At 36.5% G+C, this 18519-nt stretch overlaps 1 protein-coding gene across 5 annotated transcripts; it reads left to right on the forward strand.

Moving 5' to 3' along the window:
• Positions 1-292: 292 nt before the first annotated feature.
• On the forward strand, positions 293-16671 carry Scand3 (SCAN domain containing 3). Of its 5 annotated transcripts, XM_074082647.1 has the most exons (5): positions 293-393; positions 1004-1277; positions 8128-8275; positions 10830-12322; positions 13581-16671. In XM_074082647.1, the coding sequence occupies exons 1-5, from the start codon at positions 383-385 to the stop codon at positions 15492-15494; spliced, it is 3840 nt and encodes a 1279-aa protein (XP_073938748.1). In that variant the 5' UTR covers positions 293-382; the 3' UTR covers positions 15495-16671. The 5 variants fall into 5 exon arrangements, with proteins under 5 accessions (XP_073938748.1, XP_020032603.2, XP_073938747.1 ...); XM_020177014.2 differs by having other exon boundaries at positions 320-1277; XM_074082646.1 differs by having other exon boundaries at positions 320-1277; positions 10830-12310.
• The last annotated feature ends 1848 nt before the right edge of the window (positions 16672-18519 follow it).

Consider the following 18519-nt stretch of genomic DNA (forward strand, 5'->3'; position numbering starts at 1 on the left):
GAGCCTACAGAAGTGCAGGCATGCTCCTGCACGTTGTTTTAGGTCGCTGGGATGAGAGTGGTCAAGATGAGTGCCAAAGGCGGTTCGTTACAGTGACGGGAAAAACCAGAGCAGCCTCTACACCAGCACTGCTCACCCTGTGAAACTCTTTTCACCAGCATCACAGATAACTGGGCTACTCCAGAGCTAATTCTCTGTAGTTGCTAAAGAACTCACCTCTTCAACTCTACAAGCACTGTACCACAACCACTGAGATGACGGCACTTCCTGCAATGCTAGAGCGGACCGGAAGTGAGCCTCGGCCCCGCTTCGGCTGCGTGCACGGAGTCACCTCACCCGGAAGTGTTTCTGCCGCCCACTTTTCCAGGGAGTCTGAGCTCAGATGTGGAATCTGTGAGTGAGGGGAGGGTTCTTGCGCGTAGCCTCCTTTTCAGGCACCTGTGGTGCTGTAGGAGCTCCTTTCCTCTCCGCCCAGTCCCAGTCGGCTGGGAGCTCTGATCTTCTGGCGACTTTCTATTCTCCTTACTTTACCGTCCTTGTTGTTCCGTGATTTGTATATCCAGGCTTTATTTAGGACCACAGTGTCCTTGATAACGGAAGTTTCCTATCTCACAAGTATCCTGTAGCTCTTGTTTGTGACCACGTTTCTTTAGTGAGTAGTTATTTTCCGGTTTGGGCTGTGAATAGAGTAACTCCTGTGTTGTGACACAAGCAACTCCTTTTAAACTGCATAATTGTTCCGTAGTGTTTTCTTATGTCGAAAAATTTCCTGATCGGGACAAAAAAAGAGCTCAGGTAAGATCCCCCGTCTGCCCAGACCACAGCTGAAGAGAGCGTTTCTCTGAGCCGTGTAAGCGGGGATGGAGGAAGTCTCTAAGCCTCTCCCTGCTGTGGCTGTCCAGGCTTCGGAAGAACAAGGGGAGATTATCAAAGTAAAGGTTAAAGAAGAAGATCACGTTTGGGATAAAGAGTCCTGCCAGCAGAAGAATTTGTCTGATTCCAGGGAAGTGTCTCGTCAGCGCTTCAGGCAATTCTGCTATCAGGAGACACCTGGGCCCAGGGAAGCTCTGAACCAGCTGCGGGAACTTTGCCATGAGTGGCTCACACCAGAGATACACACCAAGGAGCAGATCCTAGAGCTGCTGGTGCTGGAGCAGTTCCTGACCATCCTGCCAGAGGAGCTGCAGGCCTGGGTGCAGGAGCATCACCCAGGAAGTGGGGAGGAAGTGGTGACTGTCCTGGAGGATTTGGAGAGAGAGCTTGATGAACCTAAACAGGTGAGAAATTGGAGGAGCCATCATCTGCATTGGAGAATTTGGGTGCTGGGGTCCAGAACGGAGTAGGTGGGGCTAACACCATACTGGTGGTTGCAAACTGTTTTAAGGTATTATTTCTTACTTGATTACTGGTGCAGATAAATACTTACGCTTATGAGATGAATCTTTGTGTAAGTGACAGCTAAATCACAGAAGTAGATGACTTAACTGAATGGGAAACCTTTATCTATTACTAACCAGTAAAAATTTATTTAGTGACTGAAATGAAATGTATTAGTAAAATTGCAAAATAATTAGTAATGTCTAGTGTAACTATGGCTTATGGTGCCCACTACTTTTACCATATATGAAAATACATCAGCATAAGAATAAGGATGCCTTCTAGCAGAGACAAACAGAGAAGTACCCTAATTGAGTGGAAATTAGAGGATACAGTGAATTACAAGATGTGGTAGTGTTCTATGATAGGCTTTGCCACTAATTATCTGTGTAACTTTGGGAATACCACACCTTCTTTGGGGCCTTAATGCCTTCATCTGTACAATGAAAAGATTGATTACATGATTTCCTAGGTTCTTTTTGGTACCTGGAGTTTTCTGGTATGTGAAATGTTTTGAACCCAGTTCTTTTTAGAAGAATTTTGGAATTACATTAGTTATTTTTGTGAGTATATTTGAACATTTTGAACACTGACCAGATACCCTTACTTTTCTGTAATGATACTATTCCTACATTTGTCTGAAGTCTGTTTGAATATGAACGTTTTATGCTTAGTTCCTTCCTGTCATGGTGCTCTTTTTCCTCCTAAACTTTTGTATTCCAGAAAACGAGTAAGCAAAGGGGTTTGTAAGTGCCACACAAGCATGCTAGTGGTAAAATTTCTGCTAGTGAGTGTAAAAGAAGAAAAGCTTGAAATTATAAACTGTTTTGAAAGAAATGAAAGGACCTTTATGCAACTGGCATAAAGGTATAAACATTGCTTAGTTATGGAAAGAAAATGGTTAGAACATATGAACTTCATTCATATTTGTAAGCATACATGGAAGAATTACTAGGAAAAAGTTTATGGTGTTAGGACAAAAGGATAATCATTTTGAGAGAAACACATTAGTCATACGTTACATCATATACCAGAACAAACTTTAAATATGTCAGAGGTTAATATTAAATTTTTTAATAATACAGGAAGTAAGAGAAAACATGAATGATTTCTTTTATAACCTGGGTGTGTAGACTTACTCAAAACCCAGTAACGGTATCAGGAAAAAATGATTAAGTTTTTCTTCATATAAAATATAGAACAAAATTCTATAAGCAAATCAAAATAATAAATTGATTAGAATATTAGGAAAGTATGCCATGGATAAAACAGTCTTAACATTCTGTTTTTTTTTTTAACAGAGATACAATAAAAAAGAAAGGGCTAGAGAGCATGGCTGAAGTGGTAGAGTGCCTACCTAGCAAGAATGAGACCCTGAGTTCAAACTTCAGTAATATAAAAAAACAAAAACAAAATGAAAAAGAGCACTACCACCAACAAAAACCCCTAACCATACTGAGAAAAGCAGTTTTTCACAAACAAAGGCCCTTAAGTATATAACAGGATAGTTAACTTCAATCATAATAAAAGCAAATCAAAACTACATGGATCGTCTCGGATATTTTGAGGAAATACAACAGCATGTTTAGAAGCAAAATTAAGAAGTTTAGAGGAAGGCAAATGTTCTCCAAGCTGTCCTGTAAAGTTTGCCAATGCATTTTGCCACATGGTATCAGTACACCATAGCCAAGCTTGTTGTTTCTTGGTAAATGGGACAATAATAAGGGATGGTTCTAGTCCTAGCAGTTGTACAGTGCGAAAACGTCCCATGGATTAATTTTGCTACCATCTTATGGTAGCAGGGGAGTGAGGTAAATGTAAGCACTCTAGTACTCCCTGAGTCTGCCAAAGAACTCCTGTGGGTAGACTTGCAGTATGTAAAATAAGAAGTTGTATTGGTTGAGAATAATCATGAGTTCTCTGAGAGTTATGTATACTTGTTCAACCTTAGCCAGGACCATACGACCTTCTGGTGTGAGATATCTAGGAGATGATGGTTGAGTGTCTCCCTGTAAAATTTTAAAGAGAGGAGACAGCTCACAGGTGGTAAGTTTTAAGGCAGGACATAGCCAGTTTATATCACCTTATAATTTTTGAAAATCATTTAAATTTTTAAAATTATCTTTATAGATTTCTATTTTAGGGGGTGCAGATAGTCGGTCCCTCAATAAGCTGTCCCAAATATGAAAAGAAGATTGTTTTTGTACCTTATCTGGAGCTACAATAAGGACCATTTGGCTAAATTATAAACAACAAAAGTTTAGAAGAAGTTGGCTATGTGGCATCCATTTTTAGTTCTGGCTGGACTACAGACGAGATCCTGACAACTTAAAAATGCTGCAGAATGTCAACAGACAACAGTTAAAGGTTTTGAAAAAAGCCAACAAAAGTAAATATTTAGAAGGCTGACACAATTGAAAATAGGTATTGGGTAATTGCAAATGCCCTGAAGAAGGACCCAGACTGAGAATGAAAAGACTTAGAATAGCCATGGTTAAAATACTGAAAAGTAGTTTGGGAATTGTCAGAATATTTAGTTATTTCCATTGTAGACTGCAATTTTAGAATAATTATGACTGATAGTATTAAAACAGCAGCACTAAATGCTCCTTGTTAACAATTAGGAACATGTGGACACAAGCTTGTAAAAGTCTAGCATCATTAACTTTAGAACTCTTCAAGTTAGGAAGCCAATGCCTGTGATCCCAAATAGCCTTATTTTTTGATGTATAGTTACATTTTATACATATGCAGTAACACTTATTTGACTAAAACTAGTATAGACCAGGTTTTAAGTAGCAGGATTGCTCAAATGGCAAGGTTTTTCTGAATGTTACTGATTATAAGCAGCATACCTGCCAAACATTTCATTAAGCATTTTATATGTCAAAGGTTTAGATGCAATGCTTTTGGATAAACAACTTTAACTGGTCAGTTAAATGTAACACTTTTGGATAAAAGAGAGCTTTAGCTCATCATTTTACATAAACTGGCACTTTAAACTTTCTAAATGTTTGTACCATATTTAAGTAAAGTATAGACACAGAACACAGTTATAAGGTGGTCATTTAAGAGACCTTTGCATGAGCAAATATGTAAATGAACTGATTTAGCAGTACTTAAAGCTTGACAAGATCAACAGAAAACACAATTACTTTGATAAAATCTTTCCCTATAACAATTTTTTGTAGATGTTACTCAGAGCAGAATGATATTAAGATAGCCTTATTATTTTATGGACATAGAAAATTAGATTTTAGTTTAACACGACCCTAAAAACATTCTTTTAGGCAACTCTTGGATTATAGTCAACTTTAACTTTGTCACACACTGAAGTTTTTTATTATACACTTTTAAAACTTACTCAGACCTTCATACAACATAATAAACCCTTTGATGGTTTGTCCTTATCCCTCCTCTCCATATTTGAAACAATCTTTAGGACAAACCCTTCTTTACAAAATCCTTTCTCATCTAAAAACATTCCTTTTTTCCTTTAATTTTTTCCCAAAATATACACTCAATATCTATTTATATCCTTTCTGCTTGTTCACTTTGTAACTTGTATTTTAAAAGAACTTTTAAGAATTTTAAATTTAAATAAAATTGTTTTTCCAATTAGCCTTATTTTTAAAGACACCTTTTGTTAACAGATTAATTATAAAAGAATTGAATGTAAATTAAAACACCTATGACAAAATGAAACAGATTAAGGTTACTGTCCATAAAATAATGCCTGTAATTAGTTAGACCTGATTAACATAGCCTTTAAAAAACTGGTTTTTCTTAAAATTAGCAGCAGAAGAGGTGGGGGGAGAGAAGAGAACAGAAGTTATTGTATTTCTTTACAATAATTTTATTAAAAAATTCTAAAGATATTTAAATATACATGTATGTAAAAAAGGTTTTAAATTAGGCATGCCATAAATGTCAATTTAAGTGTGTGTAGATTCAAGAGCACAAGAACATGTAAAAATTAACTAAGTGGCCACAGTACATTGATAAGTTTTTTTTTTTTTTTTTTAATTTTTAGGAGCAGATTGAGAAGTGTCCCATTCTGTTCTTTTAGGACTTATTTTGGGCAGCTTAACAGCTGAGACAAGAATCAATTTTAGGAATAGTGTTTTGAGTAAGTCTCAGTTTTTAATAGACTGTTGCCATAGCTATCAGTTTTTTGTCTCTAATAAGTTACACAATAGACATACACAAAACTCACACAAATACATTAATATACACAAAATTTACACAATGAAACAAAACAATTTCATTAATTTTGAGTGCACTCTTAGACATTGAAGACTTTAGATTTATCTCTAGTTTTAAACATACGTACATAGCGATCTCTTTCTTTAGATCTAGTTTGTCCCATATTTATTACTCCTGACTATATTTAGAATTTCATTCTCCCCTTACCTTATTTCCTGTGGACGAGTGCTTCGGAGAGCATTCCCTTGCCTTGTCCAATGAGTTCTCTTGTAGTCAGGCCCCACGTTGGGCGCCACTTGCCTTGGCCTGCGTGGATATGCTGCATGAGCCTAAGAGCTACAGGTGAACAAGAAATGAAACACACACATACATACAAACATACAACATAAAACAGAACTCTGGCATTGGGAGGGCTGCACGTTCCTGGTGGGAAATATGAGCACCTCCCTGAGCCAGAGTGTTTACTTTTATAGGACAGTACAACGAAAAGACTCAGGTAAAAATCAAGCTTTAACAATTCTTGATACAAAGTAAAACGAATGAGGTTTGGTGGGCTAATTGTCCTAAGGCTAATGAAGCTTAATTGCAACACATCAGTTCTGGAATCAAGGCACTCAGGACACCTTATCTAAGGTATTGATTAATCTGGCATCAGAGAGTCTCCTAACAGTTCTGGTACTTTATCTGGTTTTGCAACTGGGGGCTGGTATGCGGATTCAGCAGGTTGTATTCTTCAATGAGATGTGAGAACAAAGGTCAAGACACTAGGTACTGGGAAAATTATGGTAGAAGAGGCTGTGCAAACTTCTATATGGGGAGGCTGTGCAAACTCCATTATATCCCAGTCCAGGGTTCATGCCTGTTCCCCAACAATTTGTAAAAGCAAAACAAATCTAAATGCCATCCAAACAAGTGATTGAGCAAACCATGGTACACTACTATGTGGTCCTAGGCAAACTTAAAATTGTATGAATGAGGAAGATAATCTGAATAAGTATGAAATAATTTTCACATCAGATTTTACATTTAATGGGAAAAGAAAGATGTGAACTAATATATATGCTATGAAAGGAGAAAAAATAAGTATGCATACATTGTATTCAATTTGTATATATGTTTGTAAATATATACACATAAACATACAAATATGTATATAAGTATGTTTATACATAATAGCTTCTTATGAGATAGAATGTGGTCTATATGAATTTTCTGAAGCTGTATTCTGATTTTTTTTTTTCTTTTCGTTTCGGCAGTACCAAGGTTTGAACTCAGGGTCTCATGCTTGCTAGGCAGGGACTCCACCACTTGAGCCACTCTGTCACCCCAATATATTTTGATTTTTAATACCATGTAAATGTTTATGTATTTTAAAAATAAATTCAAAGTGATAAACAATATCATATTAATAGCAAAACAAAAGGACAATCCAGATGACTTGAGCACAATATTCTGACTATATACACTTAGTGGGATACTGTATATGGACGTATAAATCTGATACTGGACTGGATTGTTGTTCCCCAAGTTCATGCCTTGGTGCAGTTGATGATTGAAGGCACTGGACAAACAGTTAAGAGATAAAGCAACTTTATGCCACAGACCAGGAGTTAAGAGTAAAGCAAGCAGTAAGTTTATTGAAAGGATAGGAAAACACCCTGATGGGTGGGACTTAGTGAAAGAGCTAAGCCAAAGAGTGGCTGAAATTCGTAAGATTAAATAGGGGCCTGACTTTAGGCACCAGCACCCACTCTGTTTCGAAGCTTTAGCTTTAATTGGCTGTTTGATTAATTTCTTGTTGAACCCCAGGGCTGCCTATCCCTATCAGGACAGGAGATTTTAAGAGGGTCTCTTTACTTCATCCTGTCCTTGAAACTTATCACCTACATTTTATGATTACTGTCCATTATTCTGGTGAGTTCCCTTTCTTTGTTTATCTTGGAAACGTTTGCTATGTTACTCTCCTTTTAGTGGTCTGTATCTCATCTCTTTAGATGTCTGCCTTTACAAATGATTTACCTGTTTTCCTTATCTAGGAAGAGAAACTATTGTGCCTCAGCACCTGTGTGTGAAGCTGGTTTCTCAGTTATCTCCTTTATCTGAAACAAAGTTACTTCTGCCATCTCCCTTTATCTCCCCAGGGTTAGATTATTTCTGCCCTTTGTTTCTTTACATCCCGGGATTGCCATTTGTTCCTAGGGACATTTCCACCATTTTATTTTCCCTCATACTTGTTCCCTTACAAATCTATAAAGATAAATTCAAGTTTTACTTAGTAGGCATGTTGTGGACATATACTAGAACACGAAGTCTATATAAGTGATTTATGTGTTAATATAGTCTGGAGCAAGTGAATAAATATATTTAATTGTTTTGAACTATTGGGAGGGGATACAAGTACGGAAAAAGGTGAAGGAATAATCTTATTAAAGAAGTTGAGTTAAATGAAGACTGATTTTCTTCTTTTCCTGTTCTGTTTATTAGGGAATGTTTTGCTATGGCTTGTACAGTTATTGGTTACCAAATGTACATATTTCTTCCCAGGTCTCACAGGACACATATGAGCAGGAAGTTCCTGTGGAAGAAATGGCTCCTTTGGATTCTACAAAGGGAGTCTTACATACCCAGCTCCAGTTTATGGAAGGCAGAATGGAATGTGAATCTCCAGAACCACACCCACCTCAAGATAAAGGTGAGGATAATTTACCACTGGGAAATATACTGGAGACTTGGGGGGAATTGTTAAAAAGTTGCCAAACCTCATTCCAGTTTAGCTTCTACTGAATGTAGTTGAAAGAAAAGCCAACCAGTGTACTATTATGTTATTACTGGAGTTGAATTAAGCAGTCAGGTAATAATGTCAAAAATACTTAAACAAGATTCTCCATGGGTATTTAGCAGTGGAGTTAACATCTGTGGAAAAACAGAGATACCTCGGTATGTAAATATTGAGTACTTGTTAGTGTCAACATAGATCCCATCTGTTGTCCCCACAGATGTTGTCACTTAATGGTTGCATAAGACTTGGAAATACTATTTAAAAATTATACTGGACAAAACAATTTCCAGAGTCTATTTCCATTAGTGTTCTAAGGTCTGTCTATTATGGGTGTAATGTGTAGTGGAGGTGTGAGCACAGGCTAGCCTGGTTCTGGAGCAGCTGTCTTTTTTTAAAGACTTAAGTGTGATAGAAAAAAAAAGTTTTTCTTGTCTTATAGCCCTAGCAAGTCCCTATTCTCCATTTTTTCTAGACTTATTAATATTGATTCTTGTGCTCACATTTTCCTGGTTCTCATTTACATAAACCTATTTTCCTTCCCAAATTTACCCTTGTTTACCTTCTTTTTCTGCTCATAGTTCATAACATGGTACAAAATGGATCAGCATAGAGTGAAATATGAGGATATGATGTTTTTTCTGTTGTATTTTAAGATAGCAGTATGAGCATTGTTGTTTTATTATAAAGTTAGTCAGCTGAACTTTTTTTCTATTTTGTGGTCTTGGGGTTTTGAACTCAGGCTTTTAACTTGTTAGGCAGGTGCTCTACCACTTAAGCCAGCCCATTTTGCTTTTAGTTATTTTTGGAATAGGGTCTCATGTTTATGTCCAGGTCAGCCTGGACCAAGATCCTCTTGTTTCATACTTCCCAAATAACTGGGATGACAGGCAAGCACCACCCTGTCCGGCTTTTGGTTGCAGTGGGACTTTGAGAACTTTTTGCCTGGACTGGTCTCTAACAGTGATCCTCCCAATCTCTGCCTCCTGAGTAGCTAGGATTACATATTTGAGCCACCACACCCAGCATAGTCAACCAATTCATATTGAGCAGTTCTAGGTGTAGTAATATAGTAGATAATGTGAAAGATACTAGAGGAATAAGTGATTCCTGTTTCTTTAGAAAGTTATCATCTTGTTAGATCTGCCTATGAAGCAGTTAAAGAAGAAAGTTCTTTAGTGCTAACTTGTTAGTTATAAGTAGATTATGTTTATCAAGAAAGAGCCTGGCGCCAGTGGCTTATGCCTGCAAAACTAGCTACTCAGGAGGCAGAGACCAGGAGGATTATGGTTCAAAGCCAGCCTGGGCAAATAGCTTGTAAGACCCTACCTTGAAAAAAACCATAGCAAAAAAAAGGGCTGGTGGAGTGGCTAAAGGTATAGGCCCTGAGTTCAAATCCCAGCACTGCAAAAAAAGAAAGGAGATCTCACTATGACTTAAATTTAGTAATCATGGAAGTCTTATTGGACTAATGGGAGTTAGGTGAGACCAAAACCTAGTAACAAATTATTAATTTTAATCTAGTTTTGGAAATTATAAACATTTGAGAATGATTTAAATCTACTAGCTTGGGTTGGCAGAATGGCTCAAGTGGTAGACCACCTGCCTAACAAGCATAAGGCCCTGAGTTCAAACCCCAGTACTGCAAAAAAGAGAAAAAAAATCTAGCTTAATATATGGTATGTAAATTAGCAATATTAAAAGAACTGGCCTGAGAGAGAGCTCTTAAGTTTGCCTGGAAGGATATACTAATTCTAAATTATTCTTTTATTTTTTTTCAAAGTAGTTTTCTAAGACTCAGTAAGCCAAGTTTGAAGTATTCTAAGTTTATGTTACTATGAATTAGGTTAAACATTTTCTTTAATGTGCTTTATTAAGCCAGACATTTCTCATTACTTCAGACTCATCAACTACTCTTACTTTATTAAAGTTAGTAATTAAGATATTTGTACTGTGTTTGTAGCTTTATAGCCTACAATGTTGAATGTTGGAACTTAAGCCTAAAATGTTGATTTACCACTACCCTGACTGAATAAAACAGAAAATGTGGTTGGAATCTGGAACTTTAAAAAACAAATCTATTAATGAAGTAATAGAATAATTGCTGAAGTTTCTCTAGCAAAAAAAAAAAAAAACAGTTCTTGTGTAGGAAATAAATACAATCATTAATTTGCTTCTTGCTTTACATAAAAAGAATGCTTTACTTTAAAGGTAACCCTGTATACTGTTCTGGAAAGTCACATCCTAGCTTTCTACTCTTCACTGTATCAGAACTTTGTTCCTGGGTGGAGCTCTTCATTCACTCTCTGTTCATCTTGATAAGATCAGACTCCCTAACAAAAATTGTATCCTTCTTTTGTCCATAATGCTCTGTTTTCACTCAAGGCTCTACTGGCTACTTGGGTAATACATGTATTTTAAATTATATTCCTAAATATGCTAACTGATTTTTTTTTCTTTTATATTTTAGAGTCATTTTTGTGGCTTTCCATGATGTCTCCAAGCATGGGTGATGATAACCTCAGTAACCTAGATACTTACGAAGGAGAAATTGAACCAGAAAATATGAGAAAAAAATTCTTCAAAACCTTAGCAGTGTTACTGGAAAACAAAAGTAGTAACAGTAAGATGTTTTCTAAAGCAAAGTATTGTCAATTGATAAGGGAAGTAAAAGAGGCTAAAACTAAGACAAAAAAGGAATCAGTGGACTACCGTCGCTTGGCTAAGTTTGATGTGGTCCTTGTTCATGGAGATGAAAAGTTGATTGAGGCTGTAACTGATGTAAGAGGTAGAAGACGGTATTATTTACACAGTGAGGACGTATTTGACATTCTACATGATACACATCTTAGCATTGGACATGGTGGATGTGCCCGTATGGAAAAAGTGTTACAAGCAAAATATAAGAACATCACCAAAGAAGCTATAATGCTATACCTGACACTCTGCAAACCATGCCAACAGAAACCTTCCAAGTTCAAGAGAGCTCTAACATCAAAACCAATTAAGGAAATTAACTCAAGATGTCAGGTAGATCTCATAGACATGCAATCAAATCCTGATGGGCAGTATAAGTTTATTATGCATTACCAAGACCTTCACACAAAGTTAAATTTTTTGCGGCCATTGAAATCTAAAAAGCCTAAGGAAGTTGCAGATGCTCTTTTAGATATTTTTACAATTACTGGAGCACCCAGTGTGTTACAATCCAACAATGGGAGGAACTTTGCAAGGCAGATTGTTAATAAACTCAGTGATACTTGGCCAGAACTCAAAATTGTCCATGGGAAACCTCAGGCCTGCCAAAACCGGAGTTCTACAAAACAAACTAATGAAGAATTCCAAAAGAGAATTTTCTCCTGGATGCAAGCAAACAAGTCCTCACACTGGGCTGAATTTTTGTGGTTCATTCAGATGACCCAAAACAAACCCTATCACAGAGGCATGCAACAGACTCCATGTAAAGGTACATTTAGTTCTGAAGCTAAACTGGACCTGTCCCATTCTCATTTAACTGAAGAACTTGTTTCCAGACTGCACACAGAGAATGAATTAGATCAGGCCAACAAAGAGTTAGAAAATACTTCGAGAGCCCAGTATGAAGAAAACATTGAGACTAAAACAGATAGTAGTGATCTTGAAGAAAATATTTCTATCCCCAAGGTTGCTGAGAAAGACCTTCCTGAAAACAGGTTAAGATTTTTATCCTGTGTAGTTTGTGAAAAAGAATGCACAGGTGCTCATAATTGCATATCCTGTCTTGGAAATGTCCATGCAACCTGTGGAGTTCCTTCTCAACATGAGGCTGAGAGCTATGGTCATCACATAACTTGTAACCTTTGTTATAAGAAAAGTACAATGAAAAGGAAACATGATGACATTCAAAGTGGTTTGCCTGTTCAACCCTCCAAAATGTTAAAAACATCAGAGACACTGTTTTCACCACACATGGTAGGAGACTGGGTAAGAATTTGAGTATCTGCTATAAATGAAAGCAGGAGAAAAGCCTCATTAAACTTTACTGTGATGAATAAGAATTATTTGGCAAGGTATACAAAAACAGATTTTGGCCACCTTGCATATATTTTCCCCAAAAGGCTAATTAGTTTTAGTGCCTATGCTTGAATTTTTCAAGCTGAAAGTTGTAACTGAATGCTGCCTAAAATGGGGTGATGATGAACGGTATCTCTTTACTGCTTTCTGATGTCAGGCAGCTTCTGGAGGAATGAGAAAGCTAAGACTGAGAGGGTAGATGGTGTATAGGATGTTATGTTTCTATAGAAGAGTGAATTGGGAACAGTTTTCTTTTCAGTACTGGAGATTGGTACTGGGGATTGAACCCAGGGTCTCATACATGCTAGGTAAGTGCTCTACTACTGAGCTAACATCCCCATCCCTTTTTTACTTTATTTTGAAACAGGGTCTTACTGAGTTGCCCAGGCTGGGCTTGAATTTGATATCCTCCTGCCTCAGCCAACTGAGTAGTTAGATTATAGGCATATACCACCATGCCTACCCCAGAATAGATGAATTCAATTTTTTTTTTTCAATTATTTGTGAGTTTGGATGGGGAGCTAAGCTAAGAAAGGACATTTTGAATCAAATAAGAAAATACATGGGAGAGATAATAGATGATAAATGTAACTGGAAGATTGGGATTTGTGTTCGGAGAATTCAGTTGTGGGATTTAAATAGAGAACATGAAACAAAGCCTAAACGATTTTAAATCAGATTTTACGAGGTAGAACTAATGTTTTGAAATGTGGAGGTTACCCATGTTTTAGGCCAGCAGTACTCAAAGTGTGATCTGCAGACCAGTGATGGTCTGCAAGCTATTTTTATCAGTCCATAATGAGATAAGCATAAAATTTGAGAGTATTTAGAAATGTTTGTAACAACTTGACATTGCTGTAACATCCAAGCACACTGATTAATGGATTCTTTACTGAAGAGAATATAAACCAGTTTGGGTGTTGTTAAACTCCAGGTGAGTCATGTGATGGTAACTGTGCACTGGTCAGACACAATTAAGCTCACATGTGTGCGATTTTACACTTAGTTTATCAATTGTAACCCAAGTATGTAAAGCTCAGAAAATGTAAGCATTTATTTTATTTTTATGACTTACTTTTAAATCTTTTCTTTTTAATCAAGCCCAGTTTAACATTATTAGCTTAGGAGAGAAGTAAAATTTACCTTATTTTTTAATCCTAATTTGCAGATGGCGAAACAAACTGCACTGGACTTTTTCGTCAAGAAAAAACACACCTTTAATGAATGCAGCAGTGTTAAAAGAAGTGGTAACAATATCAATCATTCCAAAGAAGTAAAAGCCAAAAGAATTCATACTAGTTTTACTCGGAAATATCATCCCTCATATATTGAGTTTGGTTTTGTAGCTACAATTGATGGCGAAGTACTAAAACCACAGTGTATTATTTGCGGAGATGTATTGGCTAATGAAGCAATGAAACCATCAAAACTTAAGCGGCATTTATATTCAAAACATAAAGAAATAAGTTCACAACCAAAAGAATTCTTTGAAAGAAAGAGTAATGAATTAAAACGTCAACCAAAGCAGGTATTCAGCATTTCCCATATAAACATTAATGCTTTGCGGGCTTCATATAAAGTAGCACTTCCAGTTGCTAAGTCTAAAACACCATACACGATTGCTGAGACCCTAGTGAAAGACTGCATCAAAGAGGTTTGCTTGGAAATGTTGGGTGAATCTGCAGCAAAGAAGGTAGCTCAGGTACCACTTTCCAATGACACCATAGCTCGACGTATTCAGGAACTGGCTCTTGATATGGAAGACCAACTCATAGAACAAATAAAGCTAGCAAAGTATTTTTCATTACAACTTGATGAATGCAGAGATATTGCTAACATGGTTATTCTTTTAGTCTATGTGAGGTTTGAACATGATGATGATATAAAGGAAGAATTCTTTTTTTCAGCCTCTTTACCTGCAAATGCAACTAGCTCAGAACTGTATGAAGCTGTAAAGAATTACATTGTTAACAAATGTGGCTTGGAATTTAGGTTTTGTGTAGGAGTATGTTCTGATAGTGCAGCTTCAGTGACAGGAAGACATTCCAAAGTGGTTACCCAGATTAAGGAACTTGTACCAGAATGTAAAATAATGCATTGCTTTATTCACCAAGATGGTCTTGCTATGAAAAAAATATCAGGTGAACTGAATAGTGTGCTTACCGATGTAGTGAAAATAGTGAATTATGTAAAATCTAATGCACTAAATTCAAGATTATTCTCTTTATTATGTGATAATATGGAAATTGATCATAAGCAACTGTTATTGCACACTGAGATACGATGGTTATCACGGGGAAGAGTTCTGTCAAGAATACTTGAAATACGAAATGAATTCCTAGTGTTTCTACAAAGCAAAAAACCTGTTTGGTTTCAACTTTTTAAAGATGTGAATTGGATAGCCAGACTTGCGTATTTGTCTGATATCTTTAGTATTTTTAATGATCTTAATGTGTCTATGCAAGGAAAGAGTTCAACATGTTTTTCAATGGCAGATAAGATTGAAGGACAGAAACAAAAGTTAGAAAGCTGGAAAAACAGAATCTCCACAAATTGCTATGACATGTTCCATAATTTAACAACGATTATCAATGAAGTAGGTAATGATCTCCATATGGCACATCTGCAAAAAGTTATTAATGAACATCTTACAAATTTGTTAGAGTGTCTTGAATTTTATTTTCCATCTAAAGAAGATCCACGTATAGGAAATGCATGGATCCAAAATCCATTTATTTTATCAAAAGATAATTTAAATTTAACTGTAACCCTACAAGACAAGTTGTTAGAGCTGGCTGCTGATGAAACATTGAAAATAAAATTTGAAAATACAGCATCACTTGCTTCATTTTGGATAAAAGTGAAAAATGAATATCCTGGGCTTGCTGAGATTGCTTTAAAATCTCTTCTTTTATTCCCCTCAACATACCTCTGTGAGACAGGGTTCTCTACTTTAAGTGTTATTAAAACAAAACATAGAAACAGTTTAAATATACATTATCCCCTGAGAGTAGCACTGTCATCAATTCAACCTAGACTAGACAAATTAACAAGTAAGAAGCAAGCTCACTTATCACATTAAAAACTTTAAATATTGATATATAAGGAGGTCATTCAAAGTATGCATTTAGATTTTAGAGTGAACAATTTGCTATTTCACTTTAATCATTCTATTTAGTTACAATTATGGAAGCATGAAAAGTTTGGGAAAAATCTTTATATCAATTGCCTATATGTACACTTCTAATGAGCAATTTATACAGTTTTTATAATTTTCCTTTTATATTGACAATGTAAATTTGTTGACTAGTATTAAAATTTTTCATCTTGTATTTTATGTATCTTTTTTATTATGGTATTTCATTAGTATGTTAAGATCATAGGACAACTCCAGGGTAGGGAATGATTTCTTAGAAATAAATGGCAGACTAGGTCAGTGAAGAGGACTGAATTCAAGGGATAGGATTAGGGTTCAAATGCAAGGGAGAGGGTCAAGTAAGATGTAAGTTTGTTAAACTGACCCAGAGTGGTTAAGTTGGAAGTTTTTCAGTTTGTTTAGTAGATGCATGTTCAGGCAGTGTTCAAGTAAGTAAGGTGGACGGGAGCACTTACCTTGTAATTGTGTTGAAGTTTTGGACTGATAATGAAAAATTCTGATTTCATAAGGGTGTGGAATTGGGTCATAGGTGACAGATTTATGTCAGAAGCTTTTAGACATTGCTAGCACTGATTGCACTTTGGGACAAAATCAAATATGATTACCATCTCAAGTAGATTTAACAACCTCTTATTGGAGATGATTAGAAAAATGCTACACATCTGCTCTTGTGTTTGGGTGCTCCCTTAGATTGAGTGAAAACAGCTGATTAGCACAAGATAGGTTTTCTCCGGTAAAAGATGCCATGAACCTTGAAGAAAATGGTAGTCTTTTTCATAGGCCGTGGTTGCAGCTAGTGCTTCTTTTCATTCAAAGAAATGTAATATTCAAGGTTGAAGAAGGGGAAGATTTAGTGATGTGAATGCTGCTAATAATTTAGCCTTTTGCTTTGAAGGTACAGGAGACACATTGAAAACATCATTGGACTATGTTTTATTGGGTTTTTGTTTTAATAAAATCTTACTTTTTTTTTAAGCTGATAATGGTGGATAGATTTAGAAAGTGATTATTCCTCCAACCCACAACTTATGTGCCCTCTGTTCTGTGACCATTTACTATTTGTTTTATTGATTGAATAAAGCATTGTGTATCTGGTTTTTAACTTTTGAAAAACAGCATGGTGATTTTAAATTTATTCTGTAAATGTCTAAAATGGTATGGGATGAAGAAGAGACTGAGAGGGACATTAAGAGTACATTTTAAAGAAAACTACCTTTATATTCTTCAAGAAATACAAAGTATTAGATTTCTAAGAGCAGAGATTAGATTCATCTGGACAAGGTTTTTGATGCAAAATATTTTCAGATACTTTTATTGGGTAACTGTCTATTTTTCCTGCAAGTGATTCTGTGCCAGGATGCTAAATAACTTTCCCTTTCAAGATTTAGAAATATTTATCTTCCCTCCTCCCTATTCATTTTATTGTCTGAGCATTCTTTTTTAAATCCAGCAACTTAATTGGGATTTTTACTGAGATCATGAGATTATATATTTTTACCATGAATTTGGTGACTAGCAATTCTGATGACTAGCAAAAAAGATCAGTTAATCTGATCCTTCTCTTCCTGTTTCCTGCTTGTTTTGCAGTGAGTTCATGTATCTACAGACATGCATACACAGCAAAGGTGGATTTGCTTGTGTACTATGGTTACCCTATTTAGTAGTTTCTTTCCATCTATCATATATGGATGTGCTGGGCTTTTTAATATATATATATGTAAAGACAGAATATTTCCTATTCTCCAAAATACTGTAACTAGATAGGTACCAAAGGGAAGTGTATGGGTTCAGCTTGATGTGAACATAGCCATCTTGAATTGTAACCACCAGCTGGGCTTACCGTTTTTTTCCTGAATAGTTCCATGACAGACTATAAACAGACCAAACCATTAGAGTGGACCTGGAGCCTGGCACCAGGAATGTGCCTGACTTTTTGATACTAGCTTAAGACAAACTAGGTATATTCCATTTTGGATGAAGTCACTTTTGAGATCCAAATTGTAGGGATCCACCTGATCTTGCTGTTGCCTAGGAACAAGCTTCTGGATCAATTTGCCTCTTTTCTTCAGTCTCAAGACACATTGAGTCAGTTATACACTGCCTCCTGGTTGCTTCAGAACAATGAGTCAAGGAAATGCTAAGGTTTTTTTAAAAACCCATAGAGTATGCTTTGTGTGTGTGTGTGTGTGTGTGTGTGTGTGGTGTGGTAGTAGTACTGGGGTTTGAACTCAGGGCCTCTCAGTTGCTTGGAAGCATTCTTACTGGAGCCACACCTCCAGCCCCTCTAAGGGTTTGTTTGTTTTTGGTTTTTGTGGTATTGCTATCTGAACTCAGGGCCTCTAGGCAGATGCCCTACCAGTTGAACCATACCCCCCAGCCCTTTTTTGCTTTAGTTATTCTTTTGGACAGGGTCCTACATTTTTGTCTAGGCAATCTCAGTCTGGTGTTCACCTATGTACACCTCCCTCATAGCTGGGATTACAGGTGTACACCATTATGCCCTGTTAGTATAAAGAAATCTGGCAGTGGCTATAACCAGAGTCTCACCTTCCATTCTCCCACACCTTGAAGGATGATTAAGACATGGCAGACCTGGTCCCAACATCACGTTTTCTACCAAAAGAATCACTTGATTGGAGATGTTTTCTGGAAGGAAAGACATTTCATTTACTGATTGGGTGTTAATTTAGGCAGCAGACTTGTTCATCTGCTCTCTGGCTACCTAAGTAGGAAAAAAGTTGGGAAAGGTGGTTATACTTATAGTAGATCAATTTACTTTCTCACAATTTGAAATGGCAAGGTAAGTTTCCTATGGGTCAGGTAATATCAATAAATGTAATTAAGTCTGAGTCCTCAACTGGTGTTCCACTCAGGAAAACTATCTACCAGCCAGCATACCAACCAAAGACTGTGGGCATTTGCAGCCATTGGGAGCTGAAGGAGGTGAAAG

This window comes from Castor canadensis, chromosome 8 (genome assembly GCF_047511655.1).
Source record: "Castor canadensis chromosome 8, mCasCan1.hap1v2, whole genome shotgun sequence".
In the NCBI taxonomy this organism is placed as follows: domain Eukaryota; kingdom Metazoa; phylum Chordata; class Mammalia; order Rodentia; family Castoridae; genus Castor; species Castor canadensis.

Bases quoted from the DNA above. Each gene is read 5' to 3' on its own strand.
- Scand3 (XM_020177014.2), top strand. From the start codon at position 861: ATGGAGGAAGTCTCTAAGCCTCTCCCTGCTGTGGCTGTCCAGGCTTCG. The intron at 8,276-10,829 runs GTGAGGATAATT...TTTATATTTTAG, and splicing joins ACACCCACCTCAAGATAAAG to AGTCATTTTTGTGGCTTTCC. The intron at 12,323-13,580 runs GTAAGAATTTGA...CCTAATTTGCAG, and splicing joins CACACATGGTAGGAGACTGG to ATGGCGAAACAAACTGCACT.